The 26,053-nt window shown below is 38.3% G+C and overlaps 1 protein-coding gene across 5 annotated transcripts in view; it reads left to right on the forward strand.

The window, feature by feature from the left end:
• GRIA1 (glutamate ionotropic receptor AMPA type subunit 1) overlaps window positions 1-25,746 on the forward strand; it is a 382,121-nt gene extending 356,375 nt beyond the window's left edge. For 2 of the 5 annotated variants that reach the window (XM_089682810.1, XM_089682812.1), the window contains exons 14-16: window positions 7,631-7,745; window positions 22,105-22,239; window positions 23,607-25,746. In XM_089682810.1, the coding sequence (XP_089538936.1) occupies window positions 7,631-7,745; window positions 22,105-22,239; window positions 23,607-23,795 (439 nt within the window). In that variant the 3' untranslated portion in view covers window positions 23,796-25,746. Of the gene's footprint in view, window positions 1-7,630; window positions 7,746-8,962; window positions 9,078-22,104; window positions 22,240-23,606 lie in introns of those variants that run through there. The other 3 variants (XM_089682811.1, XM_089682813.1, XR_016313529.1) reach the window with 2 other exon arrangements.
• The last annotated feature ends 307 nt before the right edge of the window (window positions 25,747-26,053 follow it).

A 26,053-nucleotide genomic window follows, 5' to 3' on the forward strand; every position in this document is an offset into this window, starting at 1 on the left:
GGGCAGAGAGCACAGAAGACACTCCACTTCCCTTTGCTTTCACTTTGCTCAACAGTCTGATGGCACCCATTGCCGATGAACAGTGTAGCTAGGCATCGGGAGCTCGGGCTCAACTGACAGCCTTTCTCTGCCAGGACACCATGGCACCTCAGTTGAGAAAGGCTGGTCTAGATGATCCTGGATGTCCTCCAGCCAGGAAATGAGACAGGTTCTATCTGACTTACAGCAGCTTCTAATGTACACTGTGAGAAGCTCACAGTGTTCAAATAAATCAGATTAAGCAATTTCAGTACATAAGAGGAGCCTCTACAACTGTGCAAGGATGAAGTTCAGCTATAACACAGCACACCTTAGCTCATGATAACATTTGAATGGTTCTTAAGGGTTGGCAACATTTACATGGAGGTTTTTCAACAAGATGAAAAGACCAGAAGTGGCCCAGCCATTGCAAATGATGCTCTAATTGGTCATCACTTGCCAGTGTAGTCCATTGTGTTTCTAATTACTAACCCCCACTCTTCAAAAGTACTGATCTTGCCACATATATTTTGCTGCGTTCTTCTTCTGCACAACTGTATTAAAGCTAAGAATTATGATGAAACCGAGAAGGGAATGTAAATGCATCCTCTGCTTGACATTTAACATATTCCTCAACATGAACATCGCAGCTTCTAACACTTACAGACACATGTCCTTGTCCTGTTCTGCTCACGAGATGTTCTCATAGCCCGAGGCAGTAAGAAATAAACTGTCTTGCTGCAGCAGGCAAAAACATCAGACGTGTGCCCAAGCTTGACTGAAACAATAGCAAATGGTTGTAAGGGCTGGAATTGCCTTTTAATACAAAGCGTGGTCACTTTCAAAGACACTGTTGCAATGTATATATGTTGCAGAATAATTCAGTGTCTTTTTTTTATTTTCTAACAAAGTTTATGTAATACAAACTTATACAGTTATAGTGAGAAATTGTAATGTAGAACAAAGCATGGGAGTAGTTTAGACTTTAATTAAACACATCTTATGAGAGTGCATAATAAAAAATATAAAATTGTGGCGCTAATCAAAAAACATATGATCAGGGGTGGACTGACAACTCATGGGGCCCCCGGGCAATAGGGGATCATGGGGCCCCTGTGTCCTTGCCCAAACTAAAAAAAGCCTATGAAAAAGGTACCACGGGCATCTCATGGGGCCCCTACTGACCCCAGGCCCTCAGGTAGTGCCCGAGTTTCCAAATGGTCAGTCTGCCCCTGCATATGATCATAAAGTTCAAATAATTAGAAATATTTCAATTATAATGTCCCAAACGGAGTTCACATGATCCACCATCACCTAAACACCCGAATGGTTAAGCCTCTTACCAGACGTTCTGACTGAAACACACTGGTCAATATAGATAGATTTCAATCTTGCTCTCAAAAGATTTTTACAGGCCTTGAAAAAAGACTCCCATCCAGTATTTAGATGAGGAATAAGAAAAGAAGACCACTCATAGTGTAGTAATTATAAATTAAAATCAACCAGTTTATTACAAGTTACTCGTACATTGTTATGAATGGTTACCAGCATTTGAACTGTTTCCAACTAAGAAAATGGCCGCCCCTGACGACGTCAATTGGATGACGAAATGCGTCGGGTGGAGCTTCGGTGTGTGACATCATCACGTTTTGGAGGGACGGCGGCCATTTTCTTGGTTGGAAACTTAGTTCAAATGCTGGTAACCATTCATAACAATGTATGAGTAACTTGAAATAAACTGGTTGATTTTATTTTATAATTACTACACTATGAGTGGTCTTCTTATTTCTCATCCAAATACTGGATTGGATTCTATTTTCAAGGCCTGTAAAGATCTTTTGAGAGGAAGATTGAAATCTATCTTTGTGAGGATTGCCAGTTTCATTATCTGCAAATATTCATCCCTCATTTTGAGCTGCGTATATTGACCGGTGTGTTTCGGTCAGTACATCTGGTAAGAGGCTTAACCATTTTGGTGTTTTGGTGATGGTGGATCGTGTGAACTCCACTTGGGACATTATAATTGAAATATTTCTGCTTATTTATGATCGTATGTTTTTGATTAGCGCCACAATTTTATATTTTATATTTTTAATATTTATATTGCCTGTTATGCGAGCTGCTTTTCTTTGATTTTTATCTTTATTTTTTAAGTTATACAATCAGTGTATTTTCCCAAGCACAGGTTTTATTGATTTTATGAGAATGCATAACTGCTGACTAGCCGAGAAGCCACATATGTGTCCCAAATGTAAAAATTTCTGTGCTGAGAGCACACTCCCAGCACAGTTATTGGCAGGTACCAGAAATCTCCAGATTAAGGATCCCTGCTCAGGCTGTCAAGGTCCAATGAGTGACTAGTAAAAGAAGCTTAAGGGTCCCTGCTCAGGCTGTCAAGGTCCAATGAGTGACTAGTAATAGAAGCTTAAGGGCCCCTGCTCAGGCTGTCAAGGTTCAATGAGTGACTAGTAATAGAAGCTTAAGGGTCCCTGCTCAGGCTGTCAAGGTTCAATGAGTGACTAGTAATAGAAGCTTAAGGGCCCCTGCTCAGGCTGTCAAGGTTCAATGAGTGACTAGTAAAATAAGCCTCAGCTCGATTTATCCAGATCATATTTCTAACATGTTTCGCCCTGCCCCTGGGCCTTAATCATGGAGATCACACTGGGGGGCAGGGCAAAATATGTTGGAGGTGTGGTCTGTATGAATCGAACTGAAGCTGCTTTTATCTGCTAACCACTCTGGCCGGATGAGGTGTGTGGTGGCCAGGCTAGCTCTTACTATTTTTACAGCATGCTTTGGGTCTGGACAGACCTTTCCTTAGCATTCACCCTATGGAAAACCTTTGGGATGAGTTGAGATCTAGGTCTTCTAATACAGTATCAGTACCCAACCCCACAAATGTATTTTTTTTTCTCCAAATAGGCACACATTCACACAGAGAAATCTTGTGGAAAGTTTTCTCAGAAGAAGGGAGGCTCTCATAGCAGAAAAGAGGGAGCTGGGTGAGGACAACTACATAAATGAACGGGATGTCCAGCAAGCTCAGTGATAGTCAGGTGTCCACAAACCGTTTGGCACAAAATTTACTTCTCCTCCACACTGCCAGTGTCTACAGCATTTAGGGTAAACCCCTCTTTTCTCATTATTGAAATGACCCTGATCTTAGTTTACAGGCTCAGTATTTCCCTTGAAGCAGTTAAATTACAAAAAGTAATTTTGCAATAAACTGCAGTATCCTTAATGTAAAGAAAACAAATTAAATTATTGCAGGCGACAACCACTCATTCTCTTTACCCTTTAAAAAGGCCTAAAAGGCATTATTTGTCATTAACATATGCAAATAATCTTCTGTAACCATACCATATGTCAGGGACTTTTAATATGTATGAAAATGTGCATGCCATACAGTTATTTATTTATATTTCCAGGACACTGAGAAGGCTAAATCCAGTAAAAGTAGATTAGCATAAGCAAGTGTTTAAAGTATTATGCCAATCACAAGGGATTGCTGCTGGGTTAAATCAGTCTCATTAGAATACTGTATACTGCATACAACAATTGTAAACAGACCATTACAGGAAGTTGTTTTAGACTGGATAGCCACAGGAAAGAGGATTGAAGTCCAAACATCATTCTGCTTATCAATGCATTTCTAAAGCTTATTTAATATAATTATATCATATTTATTCTGATTGCATGGAAAGCTATTTGACAAAGGGCTTTATTTAATACCAGTATAGAGATCTACAGGTCATAGCAACCAATCAGAAGGCAGATTACGTGGACTACTTTGAACTGCTTAAACACCAGCCAGAGTTTTTCATTAGGTCCCTTTCCCACAGGTGGTCCAATCAGTTCCACCTGTCAGTTTTGTGGGCAGACCTGCTCAGAAACTCCATATAAAATGGATGTAAACAGACATATACATCTGCTTTGCTCCAAGTTTGCCCAGGTCCAGAAAAAAAATGGAGAAGGTTGGCATCCTGTTCCATTTTTTTCAGTCCTAAATGTAATGGATCAGATGTATTCTGATGTAAACGGAGGCAAGTCCATTTATATCCCAGCTGCCCATAATATGAGTATGGAAAACTCCTGCAGCAGAAAACTGAATGGATTCTGTTCTACTTCGCTTGGATGACACACCATGCGGTGGTGGAGGTTTGATGTCTTCCACTCACAAATGATTCTGGATGTCCCAAAGACCAAGAATCTCTGGTTTTGAAAGGTCAGTGCTAAAGAGAAGGTGAGTATTGCAGCCAGCGCTTTTTTTCTTTAACAAATCCCAAGGCACAGCTTACAAAAAATCCCAGAGAAGGGCTTTAAAACTGATCCTTATTAACTAGAGTTCAAAGTGACTAGAAACATTTAGGCAGGATTGTTTGTGCATCATGCCATTAATTCATTCTTCTTTCACTGCATGGGTGATGGGCCTTGTCAACTTTGCCTCATACCTTACCTGTGACAACCTCCTGCTCATTGCTGCAGGTTTTGTTCTATGTATGTGTGTTGTTTGTCATTAGAGAATCACTCAAAAGGATTGGTGATCCAGTTTTAATCTCTCATTTTCTCCCTATCTACTCCTCCAAGAATGTCAGACCTCACCCCAGCCCCCCGCTGCCAAGGATCAGAGACAAAATGAAGGTCTTACAGGGTTATAACAGTTATTATTGCTGTTGACAGTTATCGCTATTCAACATATAGCTTTTACTTACCTATTTCTTCCTACTGCAAGATTCATCCTGCTTTCTACAGTAAATTATGTTGTTAAACCACAGTTAAAACCTTCACGTTTTTTCCCTTTTATTACTGCTAATTGCAGTAAGGTTTCAGCTCCAACACCAAGGTTAATATTTAATTAATCTCATACTAAATTAACTGTTCTATCCAATGCCATTATGATTTGTTTCATTTAACAGGTTTGCTTTAAAGTTATTTGTTAAAATAAAAGCAAATTAACAAAGTGCGAAGGGGGCTTTAGAATCATACAGTGTTACTAATATCTCATCTTTGACGTTTTAAAACAACCATCCACAGAAAACTGGAATAGTTGTTACAGATACTCATGGGATGAACTACCTAATAGTGCTATAGAAGGACTCTAGTAATGAGATATTGTCTCTTCAGTTTCCAGACCAAATGAAGATCTTATTTATTCATAAGATATTTGGGGCGGGGGAGGCTGAACTGAGAATTTCAGCTTAAGATTTCACCACTGAAGCTCCTAAAATATCGAAGCATCTAGAACAGCCTTTCTCGTCTTTTTAAACACAGAGGAAGCCTTGAAATTACTTTTTGGTCGCAGGGAACCCCTGCTAAAAATTACTGAATCTACAGCTCATGATAGATTTGTGTGATGGTCAGTGAGAAGAATGTTCCTTACACTTGTGGTCATTGAGAAGAATTACCCCCTTATAGATATTTAAAAATATCAATAGTGTCAGCGGGAACCTATCTGAGAGGCGGATATTGCTCATTGCTCAAAACCCTTAGCAACCTCTGGAGGAACCCTGGTTGAGAAACCCTGATCTAGAAGGGGATTCCACTTACCAGATTCCAGCTATTACCATGACAATACCTTAAAGTGTACTGAACCTTTAAGACTTCCAGCAATTATTTCCATGAAACCATGACAAACTCAAAGTGGAGAGCACATGCCTAATGAAGGGGTCCTGCAAGGTTCCAAAATGTTGCTTTTGTAAATATGATGCGATCGCTGAATACAGCCTTGGACCCATTTGGAGACTCCTGGTGTACTGGTGACATATTTTCACTTTCAAAGTGGAGAGCAAGTGCCAGGATGCATTATTTAAGTTAGCCGTGCTCCATCTGTGTTCTAAATGTATGCACAAATAATCAATTGTATTTAAAGTGTATGCATTTGTTAATGGAAACATTGACCATGTAATGTTACATTCTGGGAAGGTTTAAAACACAGAAACTGGAATTTTCCTGTTGTCATAATTTTACATTAAATTGGGCCTGTTAGAGAAAACTAACATAGGACTCATGTAAGTATATGTCTTAAAATACATTCTTCTGTCCAGACTTTAATTATTTTGAATAGAGTAAAAGTTTATTTCCTTTCCCATTACCTTTCTTCCCATTTTCTTCTATTGAACATGGACTTTGGCTATGTTTATGACAGTAGCTCTTCTTCCCATTCTCTCTCCCTGATGTCCATGTTTATCTACTGCTTTGCTTTTCCCTTCTTTTCTTTTTTGCGTACTTCCCTGTAACAGACTGAACCTTCACTTTTTGTCCAATATTTAATTGTTTTGAATAGAATAAAGGCTTCTTTTTAATTGCCTTTATTCTTATCATATTTTTTGATAGAATACTCTTCCTTCCTTCTTCTCTTACTGGCTCCCTTCCTTCTATTGAACATGTACTTTAGCCAAGCTTATGGCAGTAATTCTCCTTCTCTTCCTTCTTCCCTTCTTCCCATCATTCACTATCTCCTTGCTTTTCCCTTCTTTCTTTCTTTTTTCGCTTCCTTCCCTTTAACAGATTGAACACATACCTTGAATTTGTGTCCAAAATTAAATTATATTAAAAGAGTGAAAGTTCCTTTTTATCTGCCACTATTCGCATCACGTTTGCATGTTATTTGATAGTATACCTAGCTTTTCTTTTTTTCTGATAGTAGCTTTTCTTCCCTTCCCTTCCTCCCTACCTTATTCCAATCTGTTTATCTCCTTGCTTTCCCTTCCTTCCTGTTTTGTTTTTTTTTCTCCTCCTTTTTCTTTAGATTCAACATATACTTTGAACCAAGTTATATCAGTCCCCTTTTGTTGCTACCTCCTTTCATCCTTGTTTTCCTTCTTCTTTCTATTGAACATTTTAATAATACTTTTAATAAGTTTATGCCAGTACCCATTCATCATTCCATTCCTTCTATTTCTGCTTTCTTCATTTTTTTTTAATATTAAACAAATACTTTGAACCAAATTATGTTAGTACCCCTTCCTTCTTCCCATTCTTTTATTTTCTTCCTTTTTTTACTGTATGTCAGTAGCCATGGGAGAAGTACACAGTGTATAGAATGTTATTTGTTGCTCCAGGCTCTTTTATTCCTTTCAGGATTGCAAGCTCTAGCCATCCCCTTGATGCCACAGGCAAAAATCAACCTTGTCTTTGGTTGGAAAATGTGTTGTGATTAGGGTTACAAGTTCAGCTATGTAAATCAGGACATTTACTAAACACGTAAAGTGCATTGCTTTGTTGCATTCATTCTTATGCATGTTGCATGCGTGCTTAAGTAAAATACATGAACATAAACGATATACATGACGGCCATGAAGCCATGCAGCATGTACATTCCATATGTGTCTGATTTTACATATCTGAAAAGTGTATGATTTGCTTGACTGAAGAAATACACATTAAAGAAGCCATTTTTCTCAGTGGCTATTGTTGCACGGAGTATTGTTTTTCCTTTGAAAAACTGAAGCTTTTTGGGCCCACCTGAACCATGGTGATGGAGCTGAAGCAGAGATAGGGACACGTGGTCTAGGATGAAACTTGCAGCTGGTTCACCTATCCTTTGTCTCATGACCTCATGAGTGATTTCTCAAGCTGTAACTTATCGAGTGTTATCTATTCATTTTTAAAGAAATCCAGTAAACCTGGCAGTATTAAAACTGAACGAGCAGGGGCTTTTGGACAAATTGAAAAACAAATGGTGGTACGACAAGGGAGAATGCGGCAGCGGGGGAGGTGATTCCAAGGTCAGCCCCAGTAAGAACAAACTAGTGGGTAACAAAACAGCATGATAGTAACCAGCAGCTGCCTAAAACACAGTATGTGCCAAGGCCCCGGTGACATTCAACCAAATTTAGAGACAAATGCAAACATTTCTCATTTTAAAATTGCATGAGAATGTATCAAAACACATGAAAATGAACATGACACCACTGATCTAAGACAACACACTTAGAAATTCATTTACTAGTAAATGCAAATCTGAAATGATAAGCAGTAGAAGAGTTATATCTATATTTATACCAGAATCATACCCCTTTAATTTTTTGTTCTTGAAAAAGTAAGCTATATAGTTACACAATTAAACCTTTTTTTTTTTTTTTTTTTTCAAAGTAAAGAGGATATATAACAATTGTTGCAACACTTAAGTCTATTTTTGTCCAAGAAGCTAAAAAAAGTTTCAGCTGAGATTTAATTTTTTTTTAGAAAAGCAGACTTATAATTTGATATGTTTGCAATTATAATTGAACTGGATGGACTTTTGTCTTTTTTCAGCCAGACTATGTAAAAAAATACTATGTGAAAATTAATAAGTAATTATTAATTAAATACATTTTTTTTTATATATATATATATATATATATATATATATATATAGAACACTTTAAAAAAATGTAATGTGTTAATCAGAATGCATGAGGATATATTAAAATATCTATTGCAAATTGAATTTTTTATGATAAGAAAAAATATTTGAAAGATAATAAATATTGAAACATTGTGAAACTTAAGAAAATGAGCAAGAAAATATGCAAAATATTTTATATATATTTTACTATTTATTTTTATATAAGCACTTGAATGTAGTGTTAACGTAGGAGTTAGCCATTTAATGAGCTCCCATACCTCCGCACTACATGATATACATGGCGGCTTTAATTTTTCTTAATAAACATATCTAATAAGACACCGGGTGCAAGGGAATGACTTGTCCACAAACAAGGAATTGGTGTTGCTGGTTACTCAAAGTGATATAGTTAATACTCGTCTGGCTTGGCTGGAAGAGAAGGGTATTAGGGGATGGAGGGATGGGAGGGGGAGCTCGATTGAGTATTGAATCGTATCACTTTGCCATGGTTCTCACATATACGTCAATGAATGCCTCAATGAAATGTTGCTATGCTACTGAATAACATAAAATAACATTGGTGATGTTATTTATGTTATTTCCCATGGTTTGAAGAGGTGCTGTAAACCTAGCGGTATTGAAACTCAGTGAGCAAGGCGTCTTAGACAAGCTGAAAAGCAAATGGTGGTACGATAAAGGGGAATGTGGAAGCAAAGACTCCGGAAGTAAGGTTAGTCAAGCCCATAACAGAGTTTCCGGCAATGATCACGTGATGCTGCAGGGGCCTTCTGATTGGTTATCACAGTTTTCTTGTCATACATGATCTTGGTACAGCAGGTTTTTTGCAGGTTCACAACAATTGATGTGTATTAAAAAATCATTATAATCAATAACCCATTAAAACCAAAAAAGTCATATCCTAGTCCAATAAACTAAGCTAAAATATATGTCTCAACATAAAAATCATTTTAATATAGTCAAAAAACTGCACATATACATATAAACACTAACCATTAAAGATTTCAGTATATTTTTGTTTAAAAAACATATCAACAATGAACATCAACTTACACTAACTGCAAGCCTAAAATTACAGTTCATCAAGTGTTTGTTATTTGCCATAAGGATCATTGTTTTCAGCCATTTCAGCTGTTGTTGGCCATTACTGCACAAAATAATGATGACTATGGCAAAAAAAAGTATCACTATAGCTTAATAAATGTTAACTGTATTTCTTTTTAGTTCTGTTGGAGCAAAGGATAAACATCTCTAAATATATAATTGCCAAGTCAACAATATGCCACTTAAAAGAAAAACTTTCAAATTTCAAAATGATATATTTAATAATAAGATCTTCCTTCATTGCAAGATGTAAGCAACTGCCTCATCGATTGTAAACATACTCTAAAAAATATATAATAGATGGGTGGGATGAGGATAGAACACAAATCAGTATTTAGAAGTATTATATATTATTACTGTAAGAATATTATTACTATCAGTTTTAAAATGGCTAACGCAGAAATTGTTTGTTTGCTTAAAATATATGTCTAGAAAATATTAAAAAAAACAACATTTCTACGATACATTCACATACATGTTACATAAAGAAAAATACCCCAAAATCCAGTGAGCTCCTACAACTTCCTGTAGTGATCTGACAATCCAGCCTCAGCTGAACTAAAATCCCAAGCCTGTTGTCAGCCTTGCCAAGTTCTGCCAGATGTTGGCAGGACGCATCATGCTGATTTTAACCTTCTAGGCCAGTGTTTTTCAACCTTTTTTGTGCAAAGGCACACTTTTTTCATGAAAAAAATCACGAGGCACACCACCATTAGAAAATGTTAAAAAAATTTACCTCTGTGCCTATATTGACTATATATAAAGTAATTCTCTTGAATAGGAATCAAACACAAAGAAATTATTTTATAATTACTTTATTATGAAATAATAAAGTATTTTATAATTGGACCCGGGGGCCGGACCAAGAGTAGATGAATGATGTGTATGTGTCATCCATAGTAAGTATAGTAATATTCCCCCATAGTAAGCATAGTAATTAATCCCCCATATAGTAATTCATCCCCCATAGTAATTAATCCCCCATATAGTAATTCATCCCCCATAGTAATTCATCCTCCATATAGTAATTCATCCCCCATAGTAATTCATCCCCCATAGTAATTAATCCCCCATATAGTAATTCATCCCCCATAGTAATTCATCCCCCATAGTAATTAATCCCCCATATAGTAATTCATCCCCCATAGTAATTAATCCCCCATATAGTAATTCATCCCCCATATAGTAATTCATCCCCCATAGTAATTCATCCCCCATATAGTAATTCATCCCCCATAGTGTAATTCATCCCCCATAGTGTAATTCATCCCCCATAGTAATTCATCCCCCATAGTAATTCATCCCCCATATAGTAATTCATCCCCCATATAGTAATTCATCCTCCATATAGTAATTCATCCCCCATAGTAATTCATCCCCCATATAGTAATTCATCCCCCATAGCAATTCATCCCCCGTATAGTATTTCATCCCTCGTATAGTATTTCATCCCCCGTATAGTATTTCATCCCCCGTATAGTATTTCATCCCCCATATAGTATTTCATCCCCCATATAGTATTTCATCCCTCATATAGTATTTCATCCCCCATATAGTAATTCATCCCTCATATAGTATTTCATCCCTCATATAGTATTTCATCCCCCCATATAGTATTTCATCCCTCATATAGTATTTCATCCCCCCATATAGTATTTCATCCCTCATATAGTATTTCATCCCTCATATAGTAATTCATCCCTCATATAGTATTTCATCCCCCCATATAGTAATTCATCCCTCATATAGTATTTCATCCCCCCATATAGTATTTCATCCCCCCATATAGTATTTCATCCCTCATATAGTAATTCATCCCTCATATAGTATTTCATCCCCCCATATAGTATTTCATCCCCCCATATAGTATTTCATCCCCCCATATAGTATTTCATCCCTCATATAGTAATTCATCCCTCATATAGTATTTCATCCCTCATATAGTATTTCATCCCTCATATAGTATTTCATCCCCCATATAGTATTTCATCCCCCCATATAGTATTTCATCCCCTCATATAGTATTTCATCCCTCATATAGTATTTCATCCCCCCATATAGTATTTCATCCCTCATACAGTAATTCATCCCTCATATAGTAATTCATCCCCCATATAGTATTTCATCCCTCATATAGTATTTCATCCCCCCATATAGTATTTCATCCCTCATATAGTAATTCATCCCCCCATATAGTATTTCATCCCCCCATATAGTATTTCATCCCCCCATATAGTATTTCATCCCTCATATAGTAATTCATCCCTGATATAGTAATTCATCCCCCATATAGTATTTCATCCCCCCATATAGTATTTCATCCCTCATAAAGTAATTCATCCCTCATATAGTATTTCATCCCCCACAGTACTATTCCCCCCCCCCCTTCTAGTAAGCCAAGTCCCCCGTGTCAATTCACTTACCTTTTGCGTTCCTCTCGCTGTCTTCCCGCGCCGTTCGGGTCTTCAGGGCGGACTGTGAGAGGAGCCTAGCTCCCCTCCCCTCACGTTCGGCACGCTGCCCCGCCTACACACATCCTGACAGCCACATCCGCAAGCCGGATTAAAAGGTCCGCGCGGACTTTTGGGGCTGCCAACCGAGAGGAGGCAGGGGAGCGGCCGACCGAGAGGAGGGAGGGGAGCAGGCGCCCGGCACACAGAAGAGCCGCATTAGACTGGGTAAAGAGCCGCATGTGGCTCGCGAGCCGCGGCTTGCCGACCACTGAATCATTAGATTCTAATGATTGGTCTATTTGTGAGCCGAAGCCACATGTTACAGATGAAATTGGAATTTTTCCCACGGCACACCAGACAATATCTCACGGCACACTAGTGTGCCGCGGCACAGTGGTTGAAAAACGCTGTTCTAGGCAATGGCTGTAGCAATGAAAACACAGCCATTCAATTCACTAGAAGTGTTTCCCAGACTTTTCTCTAGTCACATATCACTATAAATTCCTTCCCATAATAGAGAGCAACTAATACTATTACATGTTACAATTTTACAATATCTGCTACAATTTTACCTCTTTTTGAGATTGTCAGTGTTCAGAAAGAACACTGATTTTCCAAAATGTCCCTAAAGCCAACTTATAGTGATCAAGTTGTTGACAGAGCAATACAACCTCTTTTATTGGATACTTAAAATGCTAAAAAGTCCATTTGAAAATTGATTTATGGCAGGTAACCCTGTTCTCAAGCTCTGCTGCCAACTAATTAAAATACACTACTCTGATCTTACTGGGGAACTTTGCTCAATCATAATAAACAAATAGTGGTTTTCTTTCAGGTTTACTTTTCCAACAAGATATTGGTGATTGGTTGTTTTAACTACACACTTGTTGTGATTGGTTCTTGTGTCAAAGGTAAGCAAATTCATTTTGTAATTAGCAGCAGAGCTTGACAAAGGGCATTAATTCAGAATATTGCTTTATGTCAGGGGTGCTCAACCTGTGGCTTGCAGGTCACACGTGGCCCTCGACCTCAAACCAAGGAAGTACATGCCCAGGGTCGGCAACCCCTCAATCATGATCTGGGCCTGCCAACCCGCCGTCCAAGAGCATCAGAGTGCATCAAGCCGGCCCTGGCAGCGGGTGGCCTTGGAGAAAGCAGGAAGCATATAAGCCAATGCTTCTTCTGTAGTGCCAGCTCCTGTCCCAGGTAGAGTTATACCAAGTGCACTCCACCTGAGACCTTTCTATCAGCCTGGAGAGTGATGCCAGCAAAAGCTGGAAGAGGAAAAAAAGGTCAGTGTATTAAACATCACATACACTGCTCTTTAAGCAGCTATATAAGCCCCTTTAAAAGCGTTACCAACTATTAGGCTGCTTTCACACTGATCCACGGATGCAGTGAAGTGCACCTGTGGCTTTCCTGAGGGTTATCTGCACTGAGCCATAGACTTCTATTATATCCTGTGAGTTTGGAGCACTTTCTGAAAGTGCACCACACCAGCAAGATATAATAGAAGTCTATGGCAAAGCATAGCTAACCCACAGTAAAGCCATAGGACCACTGCGCTGCACCCGTGGTGTGGGTATACCGTAACACATACGTGTGAAAGCAGCCTTATTGGGGGCTTGGGACAGGAAGGGCTTGTTTACATTTTCAATTTTTGGGGCAATAAAACACTATAGTTGAGATGTGTTTTACCACCACCCCATTCTGTTTTACACTTGAGCAGGAGGGGTGGTGGGGGTGGCATATACAGGAAGCAATCCTCTCAATTTTCCTCCTGTAACCAATGAAACCTGGATTCTCCTCCAGATCACTTAAGTGGCCCTTACTCTTCAAAAAGTTGAGCACCCCTGCTTTGTGTAAATGCATAAATGATTTGGGGCATATTTACTAAAGCAGTAAATCTGGCATACACTAAACATTCAGTTAATGTTTGGTGAAAGTCACATTCACTAACTTAGGTGCTCTATGCGTTGTTGCAATAATGAAAATGCTGGCCACTTCAGGAATAGGTTTTTACTCTAATTCATGACTATCCTTACTTCCTGTCCTGGTTCCTCCAGGAGAAAATAAGGGTAAATCTACAACAACAACACAGACTGAAATTAATTTCTTTTAAAGTAGAGTAGGGTAAGGCTAGAACCCCCTATTAGCTTTATCTTGCTGTATGTTCCTCTTTCAGGATTTCTCTTACTTCCCATCTGGTAAAAGAACTGTTCCTGGTACAGGAAACAAAGAAAAATCTCTTTCTCAGGGTTCTTTCACACAGGTGTCAGGGATAGGTAAAACCAAGGCTTTACCCCATCTCCCGTCTGCCCACCTAAATTCTAACATTACTGATGGACTAGGCTGTGCAGATGCCAAGGCTGCAATGTCTTGTTTCATGGCCGTCACAATTTTTCACTTGTCATGCCCTGCCTGTCAAACTCACCCATTAAGGCCAATGGGAGTGTACCTCCACCACAAGCCAAATGTGTGGCTGGTGGTTGTGGTATTTTAGTACAAATCCCCTTGGTTTAAAAAAAATGCAGATTTGCCTCCTGAATGCCTGGCAGCCACTTTTGTGCCACCCTCTGAAAACCAATTTGTCGCAGATTGCTTTCAGAGTGCAGTAGGCACTGCCGCCATCTAAAAGAGCTGTAACCAGGATAGTCCAAGATAGTAGTAAACCCCCCTCCCCACCAACACTCTTTAAAAAAAAAACTACATTTGATGGACTTTCCAAAATCCTTGAGGAATATTTGTCAAATACTACCCAGTGAAGACTGAAGATAATCTGGAGGCTGCCATTTCTAACTTTGATCTGAAAATGTTTGTTGTCAGGCCTATATGCGGACTCTATGGCCTAAATGCTTTTTGGGTCACCACACCAGACCAAGAATGCAGATCAGGACATTCAGAGAAAAGTCAGAAATCCTTATCTTCATTCTTGCTCCAGATATATAACCTTAAGTATTGAAGCAAGATGATCATCATGACAGCCAGACACCAAGCCTTTTCAAGAAAGGTCATCAATGTTAGTCTCCAGGTTTCACCCATGACAGGTGCCCTTTAATAGCAATTAAGATTCCTCAGTTGGTGGCCACAGCGTTTTCTTGTCATTCTATTATACTCCATATTATAGGGACATCTGGTATGCAATCTGCTGCAATCCACTCAGTTCCTTTTGCAGCAGGTTGCCAAACCAATGATGTTCATAGAGACAATGCAGGCATTGGACTTGAGGACAGCTTGTTATTAAATGAGGTTTGGAGAAGAACCAGTAACATTAGTAGACTAACAGCACAGCGATACTGCCATGAAACGGTGCCTGTACCAAGAGAATAATAGAAGCCTATAATCAAGAGAATGATGTCCATCACTTACTTTACCATTCTCTTGTTGCTTTTAAGTTGAATATATATATATATAAGATTGTTTTATAAATTAACCAAACATATCCAATAAGATTTACTCTTCCTTTTTATAACCAGGTCAGGAATTGAGAGTTAATATCAAATAGTAGTTTAAATATGACATATATTTTAACCCTTCCCCACTCTATGCAAAGCTAAAACAACAAAGTTTAAATTAAAGGATAACTAAGCCACAGGAGTAATATATTATAGCTTACTAGTTATTAGATGTGGTGGCTGCATTCATTTTATTTTTTAGGCTAAAAACGTTTCTGAAAGTGCATAAAATGTTATTGATCTTGCCAAAAATGGGCCATCCTATCAGTTCCTGTAAGCAGGACAGAAAGCAAAACAATCTTATTTTAACTATGTAAACTACTAATCCCATCATGCCTTATGTAATGCAGATGAGCAAAGGCAGACATGTTTGTAGTTAGACCAGTGTGAAAGCCATGACTTTCTCTATAGATACAGTAAAGTGAGTGCTTATAACCACCCAGAAGCAGAAAGTGCGTGATTTGCAGGATTACCAGTTGAAAATAAATGATTGGAAAAAGAAAGCTAATGCCACCACAACCACCACCACCACCACCACATCTAATGACTATTAAAAAGCAATCAAATACATTTTTGTTTTTGGGTTTAAATATGCTTTATGTAAAATAAACTAACATAATGGCAGATGGAAAAACCCATTGAAAACACATTCCTCCTAAAGATAACCTGTGTCCAGATCATGCACACTAATGCGTATACATATTTTGAACAAGCAGTAAATCACTTTAAAACAAGCCCTCATTCACTTCTATATCTATAAGCATTGTGAAGAAATGAATCTTTAAAGTTCACAACACAGGCAATGAAATCATGGCAGTCTGCCAGCCCTCTCCTGTAAACAACCAGCAGGTGTTTCTAAGCTGTTGAAAACCAACTGGAACCCAGTGTTAGAGTCTTTGTTGTGATCTAAGTGGAGCTTCGAGAAGGAAAAATGTGATATTAAAAGCAGCTAGAGAAGTCAGGGATGGCTTGTTTTAAAGCTCTTTTACTGCTTATTATAGGATATGCAAATACAATAGCCTGGGCACAGGTTGACTTTATTGAGCGTTAAATGAACTGCATTCTGCATTCGACATATATATATATTGCCATCCATTTCATAAATCAATCAATATAAAATTGACATTTTCATCAGAAAACCATGATGGAAAAAATAATTTCACTGTCAGTAGTATTGAAATATAAGTAATATAATACCACTAAAATCAGCATGGTTCAATAGATTGCAGTATGAATTTGAAAGTAGCACATAAAGGGGATGATGTATCTAAAGCACACTAACAATGTATTGCTGCCAAAAGCAACCAAGGGGCTTCATTCTGCCACATCTATAGAATTTTGTGTTAATGTGGTCAACAAGACATGATTCCTTTGGCAAACTTCCTACATGGCTTCCAAACATGAAACAGGGTAATTTTAAGTAACAAACTATAGATGAGTAACTTTTTTAATTTAGGTGTTTAATTATATCATATATCATATAATTTCTGTAACCCTTAAAATTCACAAAAAAACAAATACAGTAAAATAGGAAAATTTAAATCATACCTTCACATTTATATATATATTTTATGTTTGTAACTTTACCATTTTGTGTTTCATTGCGTTCAGTCTGTAGGAATAGATTTTACTGCATTGGATATATGTCATATGCCTAACTGTATGTTTAGCCAAAACATTTTTTGTAGGTTAGAACCCATTACGTACATTGTGCCAAGCTTGATCACTGTATATGCAATACAGATAATTCCTGCAATTTAGCTCTAAAGTTGTTTCTCTTCTTGACGTGTCCTTTGAAAGGAAATTCATAGTGTATATTCGATGAGGACACATTGGGGTTGATTTACTAAAACTGGAGAGTGCACAAATCTGGTGCAGCTTTGCACAGAACCAATCAGCGTCCAGTTTTTTTTTTTTTTCTGTCAAAGCTTAATTGAACAAGCTGAAGTGAGAAGCTGATTGGTTTCTATGCACAGCTGCACCAGATTGTGTACTCTCAAATTTTAGTAAATTATCCCTATTGAGTGGTATTACTGTAAAGTTTGTCTTTACATGATTTCTGTACTACTGTTCCATTATGTATTAAATAAATAGAGTTGGAGGTTCCACTAATGAATATCTATCAGCTGAACACCTGCAACAAAGGACGTATCAGTATTATTTAGAATCTGGTGTCACACTCTTAAAGTGTTACTAAACCCACAACAGTAAAATCAGTCTGTATATGCAGTAAAGCATGTTTGTTATACTCTCCATCTGCTCATAAAACACAGCCTTGGGGGCAAGATGCACATGCTCAGTTTGGTGTGTATTGCTGGAGAGTTTTTTTCCTTGGGAGAATGCATGTGATCAGCACAGGGCCAATCAGCACTGTCAATACAGAGGGTCAGGGGATTATGCAGCCTCATACAACAATGAACCCCCCCCTACAATTTTAACCAGTGCTCTGCCGGACACCGATAGAAGTCACAAGACTGCTCTAACTGCTGATGAGAAAAGGTATTTAGCAGTTTATATTTACTAAAATAATTGCATTTCCATGTTCTGTGTACTGTGGAAGACCAGATATAGTGAATGCAGGGTCCTGGGTTTAGTAACACTTTAACAACAGCCCAATTTGATGTAATAATTGAAATAACAAAAAAACAACACATATCCTATGCAGTAAACTCCACTTTTGGGGATCATTTGAAAGAGGCAGAACTATGATTTAAAAATGAAATCTCAAATCTTTTTATTAGTGTTTGGTCCTGCCCGAGGACAAAGTTCATATGGTACTTTGTCTTGCGGGCAGCACAGTGGCTAAATGGTTAGCACTTCCACCTGGCAGCACTAAGGTCATTGGTTCAAATCCCAGCCACAGCATCACCTGCCTGGAGTTTGCATGTTCTCCCAGTGCCTGCATGGGTTTTCTCTGGTACTCCAGTTTCCTCCCACACTCCAAAGATATGCTGGTAGGTTAATTGGTTCCTGTCTAATTTGTCCGTAGTATGTGTATGTATGAATGTGAGTTAGGAACCTTAGATTGTATGCCCCTTGAGGGTTAGGGACTGATGTGAATGTACAATATATATGTAAAGCACAGGTACTTATATAGTACCTGTAAAGTATTATCTTTACAGGTACTATATAAGTACCTGTAAAGATAATACTTTGTCCCATCTTCCTACATGCTGTGAAAGGTTAACTGTATGGGCAGATGGAAAGCCCTCCCCAACATCTGTCCGACAACACAACCAGCAAGGAGATGGCCACATTGATAGCCAGTGCTTATCTCTAGCTCTAAGCACCTTGCCAGGACAAACACCAGCAAAAGGAATGCAGAGAGAAAGGAATGTCAGCTTTCTATAGCCCACAGGAAGAAAGAACAAGGTACTACATGTACCTTGTTCCCTGGGGGACACAACACTCTAATAAAATAGGAAATGGGACTTCTTTAATGTATAAACTTTTAAAGCCAGTCTTTCTATTCACTAAAAGATAAAAAGGAGGAATTTTTGAGTACAAGCACACACCTTCCAATGCTAAGGTGGTTGTAAACCTAAAAAACCCAGTAGAGCATCCCTAATCATTTTTACTTCTGTCCTTTTTTTCACTAAAGTTTTATTTTTGATAAATTAACTGTTAACCTTGCCAGTCACTCTAAATTACTTGAGGACAATGATCTACAGGTCCCTCTAGTCTTTGTAGCTTTGCCACCACAGTGTGCATGCTCTCAATCTTACCACATATATGCCAAATCTACTCATGACTTACAAGACCCACAGGTCTTAATTCCCCTAGCTGTCTTTGTTGCAGCAATGCCTGCGGGGCAAATCTTATATCTTGATTGACAGTGACTCTTCCAGGCAACCTCAATGTCATAATGCAGCATGCCAGACTATATGCAGAGCGAAATGGATTCAGACCTCCTAAACTAGAATTAAAAAAAATGTATTTCAAAGTTTTTTTTTTAGTAGCATTTTCCACATAAATGAATTGTTAGTGGTGTGTCCTATCTTAAAAGGGTAAATAATAAGGGCTTACAACTGCTTTAGCGGTTGTGCATAAACAATCAAGTATGTAAGACAAAAAAATGAGATACTTAAATTTTAAAAACGGCTCAATGCAGCATAACATATTTAATTACATTATGCAAGCTTAGATTGTTTACAGACTTATTGTACAGGGTCACTTTTTTGAAGCACTCTCCTTTTTGCCAGTGGAAGCAAACAAAAATTTCCAAAGGACACTTCTAGGTATGAGGGAGGGTATGACTCTTCCCCCTCCATTCCAATTGATAGTGCTGTTACTTGGAGATTCAGGCACCCAGCACTGTAACATGTGTTACTTTATATATTAGGCTTCTAAACAGATTAACTTGAAAATAACACACCACACTATGGACATTAAGTTGTTTACATATTTTAATAAGCAGCAAAATAGCTTGAAAACAAGACTCAACTGCCCTTTGTAGCTGCAGGCTCCGTGGATCAATATATCCTCAAATTTTACAATAGAGGCACTGAAATATCTAATCTCCCCATGTTTTTTGTGATAGTGCGGACTTGGCAGCCTCTTGCAAAAGACCCTTTTTCCTTTAAAGCAAGTCCTCACTGACCACTTTAACTGCAAGTACTGTGGTGCAATTCATCCTCAAAGATCACAACAGAATCTCTGAAGTCTGGTTGCAATCAGTTTCTGAACAGCATATGGCACCTGCTGTTTATTTACATTACAAGGCTGATAGGCTGCCAAGGCCCTGCTGCCAGTGAAAATAAGGGAGGAGGATTTGACATTTAAGTGTATCTATTATGAACTATTTTGAAACATTTTCTTCAAAGTACTTGCAGCTACAGAAGTCAGTAAAAACATGGATTAAAGTGATTCTCAAGGTTGAAATAAAAAAAAAATAACAAACATGTTATACTTACCGGCTCTGTGCAGTGGTTTTGCACAGAGCAGCCCCAATCCTCTTGTTTTTGAGCACCCCGCCAGCTGTCCTGGCTCCTCCCCCCTGCCAAGTGCCCGCAATAGCATGCCTCTTGCTATGGGACACTTGAGCAGGCTCGCTCCCACCATTGTCCATTCTCAGACAGAGCATGGCTCCGCCCCACCCCCCTGCTCTCTCCTCAATGGCTCACTGGCTGTGATCGACAGCAGCAGGTGCCAGTAGCTCCCATTGCTCTGTGAGCCAATGAGGAGACAGCCCCAGAAGTGACCTGGCACCCATGCACATTGCTGAATCTAGATGGGGCTCAGGTAAGTATTAGGGGAGCTGAGGAAGGAGCTGCACTCTAAACAACCTTCTGCTTTAAGAACCACTTTGAAGCTTTTACTGCTTGCTAAGGGTCTGGGCACATATGCACTGTAACAACAGTTTTCAATTGTATTTTGAATAGTTTCCCTGTTAAATCAAAGTGCATTATACTGTATGCAAGGGATTAGTTGATGTTGTAGTCACATAGGATTGATAGTTGCTCCAAACCCATTTCTGAGATCTATTTAAATGTTCTGCCTTTGGCAAATGACCTTTTTTTATCCTTAACTTATATTTAGTGGACTGGACACCTATGCAATCTTTTCTTCATTCATTTACAACATCAAACCAGCTGGTACAATTTAATTTTTGTCATTTTATTTTTTTTTCGATACATCATTTGGATATTTTATTTCATGCTGTTTTTTTATTCCTGAAGATTCAGAATGATTTTCATCTCCTCAGGTTCTAAGCAGTTGTATGAAGATAATGCCCATGTGAAAGGACTCGTCAAACAATATATTTCCTAATATTTTTCTAATATAGACAAAAACATTAAAGAGATCCAGTTACTGAAAATAATAAAGACCCCCTAAATAATCAACCAATCATAATTTAATCGAAAAATAAATAGTTCACCTGCACATTTAATTTTATCAGCCACATGCAATTACTAGGCTGCTCTATAAGACTTTGCTACATTGTTCCTCGTCAAGCGAAGGCCCTGAAAATAGAAGTTGAAGGATTATAATTTTTTTTACTCCCTGATCGCAACATTTGGGGTGCATGCTTAAATGCCGGAGGGAGGTGGGTTTTGGAGTTTGTATAATGTCATAGATTTAGTTTGGGGGTGAAAAGGGGTAGTGTGAATGGTCTTGGCAGCATCTGGTAGACGCCAAGCTTTTTCGAAGTGTTGCCAGTCTCTCCATTTAAATCACAAATGTTAAGCTGTTTTGAGATATGCTGTATCCAATCAAAGTTTAATTCCTATGTCACCTTTTAAACTTTTTATGGCACATCTGCTTTTTGAGATATGTGGAAAACTTTGGAGAAACAGAAATTGATTTTTTTGCTTGCTGTTTCACTGAGCAAATTAAAAAATATAGTTTCTTAAATTACTTCTTGTCTTTTTTTATGCAGACAAAAGTTTAATTGTTATAGACTGTCTTTTTTCCTCAGCCAATAAAATTCTCACCTTAATCTGATGTTTATTTGATATTTATCTGGACCATTCATTTAAGAATGTGATTCCACCATGTAAATGGAAGGCAACTTCAAAAAGGCTTAACTCCCCCCCCCCTTTGCTGACTACCCGTTAAGTGCTGCTGCCTGTCGTATGTTGCTAGTGTGTTGGAGTGGTCTGAGTTCTGGATTGTGGATGTGGGTTTCTCAGGAAGCTTGAGGATATGTTCATGATATCTATTGCCATGACTAACACATTCTTCCTCTCACTCTCTCCCCGCTCCTTTCTTCTGTGTCTGGTTCCAGGATAAGACAAGTGCACTGAGCCTTAGTAATGTCGCCGGGGTCTTCTACATCCTTATTGGAGGTCTTGGCTTGGCCATGTTGGTTGCTCTCATTGAGTTTTGCTACAAGTCCAGGAGTGAATCTAAAAAGATGAAGGTGGCATCTGATCTTTTTACATATCTTATGTTTTAAATGTGTTCTTGTCTCACACTAATTTAAATTATTAGGGTGGCCATACGTATGCCAGTTTTCACACACACAAGTAATGCAGTCACAATACCTGCGTCATGTATAGATTACCAAGAGATCTACAATGTCCAAGAATGACAAGTGTTTAAAACTTCTAGGAAATTTCCAAACATTAGAAAAAAACTTGATGAATTCAATTATATAGATTAGATAAGTGGAAAGGGAATAGGACACCTGTCGGGTCTTTATTGCTGTATGTGTCACCGTAGGTAGATTCACCCTATTTGTCCTGAAGACTGTTAGCAAAAGGGAAAGAGAATCCTAAATTTATGGTCACCAGTACAGCAATAGAGAGGAAATCTTCCAAAAAAGAACACTGGTTCTGGTAAAGATGGTGACTATCAGGGATTCCCCTCAATTTGAAGAGATTTCCTCTCACTTCCTTCCAGGAAATGAAATAAAATCTCCCAGTTGAACTTTAATGGCAAAAAAACTGACTGGGGTGATAACCTTTCTTTGCTCTATCCAAAATAAAAAAAATTTTCACTTCAGTTCTACCTGTCTTTTTGTGCGCCCCCACCACCACCCCTACAAGTGATTACATTGTGTTTAACACAATATTTACCACCTAGTTGATGCAACCACTCATACTTAGGGAAGTGCTGACTGGCACACATACCTGTGAATTATTCAACCACCCTCCATCACCCATGTGGCAATTCTAGTCCAATCACAATGAAAGCAAAGGGTAACTTTGCGTTTATGAATGAGTTCTTGACCAACACTGTGCAGTGATGGCCATCAAAACCTAATTAGTATTGCAGTTGTGTAGGCAATTGGTACCCATGCTAACATTTAGTAGTATAGTTTACGCGCTAAGTGTAGGCTCACATATATTTAATTGTTTCATGCCATGTTTGCACAGGCTGTACCTGCTGGAAACACAGTAAAAAAAATCCCTGCATTTTTTTAAACGGAGGGGGTGGCATTAGGAATTAGTAGCACCCTTGTTCATCTGCTTGTTCATCTGCTAAAAAGCAGTGTGTTTTGTCTTTGGTTGCTGCAATGCATGCGATTTGTATGTATTCCTGCACCCGCATATATGTGAAGCTAGCCTGAAACTGAAGACGTTTTGGAAACACTGTCAGAGGCAATAACATGGCACTCAAAGGAAGAAAAAACATTTAGTTTTAGATATGAATGAAATACCCCTCTAACCTACATTGACATAGAGCTTTGTACACTAAGAGGTCTATGAAAAAATTTAATTGTTCCATGTATGAAATTGTCTTGCAGAAAGGACAGGGGCTAAACCCCCCTATCCTCCTCAAAAGGGCTTCTGTTTAATTCCGCAGCAAACAGTCACGGAGACGGTCCGAATGGCAACCTTACCAAGACCTTCAACAGCAGGAGGTAGCGGTGAAAATGGCAGAGTGGTTAGTCACGACTTTCCCAAATCCATGCAGACAATTCCATGTATGAGTCACAGTGCAGGGATGGCCCTAGGAGCAACTGGATTATAATACCAGCAGACTTCACACTACCTGGTGAAGCAGTCATGACCTTCCCCCCGTTCCAGTGCCAAAAACAGAAAGGACACATTTTATGGACTTTTCGCAAGTCACTCAAAGATTTATTTTTTGTTCTTTAGTTTTCTTTGTCCATTTTTGCCACATGTGGCAAACTTACACATCAATAAACTGCAATAAAGAGCTGATATTGGGAAGAACGGAGATCCTACCCTGTGGGCTGGACATTTGAATGTTTTTCAATAGACTCTGATCCCACAATGATTCAGCTCATCAACTCTTAGTATATTCAATTATTTTAGGGAAACATGTTACCATTTTTTTAATCCTTTCCTGTGTTAGCTTTCTGAACAAACTTGGGCACACTATCTGCTGGCATTCCCATCAGGATTTGAAGAAACAAGAACCAGAGTGTCTTTCAAATGAACAGCCCAGAAAGATAAGGTTGAGGTGCATACTGTCATCTTCGAGCTACAAAAGGCATTATAAAAAAGAGAAAGAGTTGAACTAGAAACAAACTAAAAGCTGTACATAGCAAATGGAAAGCAAAAGAATAAAGAAATATTCAACATTATAAGACCTATGGTGCAAGATTACAACAAAAGAGACAACAGGACAGCATTATTAAAGACTGGTAAGGATGAATGCCATGAGATATCTTGTTTACGAATGTGGTTACAAGTGTAAGCCATGAACGACTCTACAGAATAGCATCAGTAATTTCAACAATGCACAACCACTAGAACTTGATATCACTTTGCAAGAGTAAATGGTTTATGATTGTGTTTCAAGACATAATATTATCAAGAATCCCCAACAGATCTGAGTACAGGAACGAGTCATGTAGGTCTATTGAACTTTTACTGTAATGTCTACAAACATCTAGACATGAAATGTATTGCTTTAAGCGTTTACAGTCTTGTATAAGCTGCCAAGTGTTGTAAGGTGGTTAAATAAGAATGTCAATACATTTATACATCTTATAAAAAACAACATAAGATTTGCCAGCAGTTGTGGAAATATCATCAGCGTAACCACTTTCAAAATTTATGAAAGGACTGGACTTCGATAGATACACCAAGAACTGTGCCTGGGTTCATGTCAGCAGATGTTGTGGAGATATAGTTACACACCTAATGCCATACATTTCAACCAATGTTTTGTTTTCAAAACTCAAGTCTTACCCACCTACAAGAGGGCAGTGATGCCCTTAAAAAAGGTATCTTTCTAAAAGTTAGTGTTTTGAATTATCATGTTTCCATTATTTAATTTTTTGAATATTTTATGAGTTCCTGTTTTATTGTGTGAAGAAGACAGATACTATACCTTGAACCTCTGCAGAAGTGTATGTTGCCATTTTGGAGTGGAAACATAATTTTCTTAATAATTCCTCAAAGTTCTGAGGAGCTTCGCAGCCATTTGACTCAAAGGGCCTTGCAACTACTGGAATTGACCTTGAAAATTCACAAGGGCATTGCAGCAAAACGTTTCTTCTTACACAGAGGAGCCTGTTTGCTCAGTGACTACAAGATGAGACTCGGTGGGGAGCCGGACACAACAAATCAGCAATGGAGATGTTGCGTGTTCAGTCGTAATTTGTATTTTTATTACACTTTCTTAAAAACAGAGGTGTGGAACCAAGCTTGGTTTTTAATTCCAAGAGTGGATTCCACATGTAATCCCTTCAGGTGTTTCATTCCGTTTTTCCTCTTTGATACCTGGATATTTTTTCTCCACAAAAAAGCTGTATTTGTTTTAACTCTGATGTCAAAAAGTGCTAAGCGAGACTATGTTTGGTCAAACAACAGAAGCATCATAGTTTGGCTTGTTTTCTAGATGTGATGGGGGAAGAGTCGCTCTCATCAGCATCTCCTTGCTTCTTGCATATCTCCTTTGTTTTATTTTTTTTTCTTTGAATTAATATAAAAAGGACGTGATTTCTTTCTTTGATGGGGCAAAGCAGCTTCTGTATACAATTTAGAGTGAATGTATGTGTGGTTTGAAAGAGTATTAATGTACCTATAAGTACAGGATGAGTGTAACTTGTTGAGAAACAGGCCCCCCACTGGTAACACCTTTTCATGCCTCTGCATATTAGCTGTGTGCTGCAGGTATAGGTTTGCTAGGTATGTAAAAAGTGAATATGCGAGCGCTATCCAAAAGAAAAATAGCCGCTGAAACACCAAAAAAGGTAACCAAACAGAACCTTCCAATGTAAATCTCAATATAAAGGTGCAGCGCTAAATACTAAA

The sequence above is a fragment of the Staurois parvus genome, unplaced genomic scaffold (genome assembly GCF_062004578.1).
Source record: "Staurois parvus isolate SC_StPar_1 unplaced genomic scaffold, SC_StPar_1.0 ptg000298l, whole genome shotgun sequence".
Classification (NCBI taxonomy): Eukaryota; Metazoa; Chordata; class Amphibia; order Anura; family Ranidae; genus Staurois; species Staurois parvus.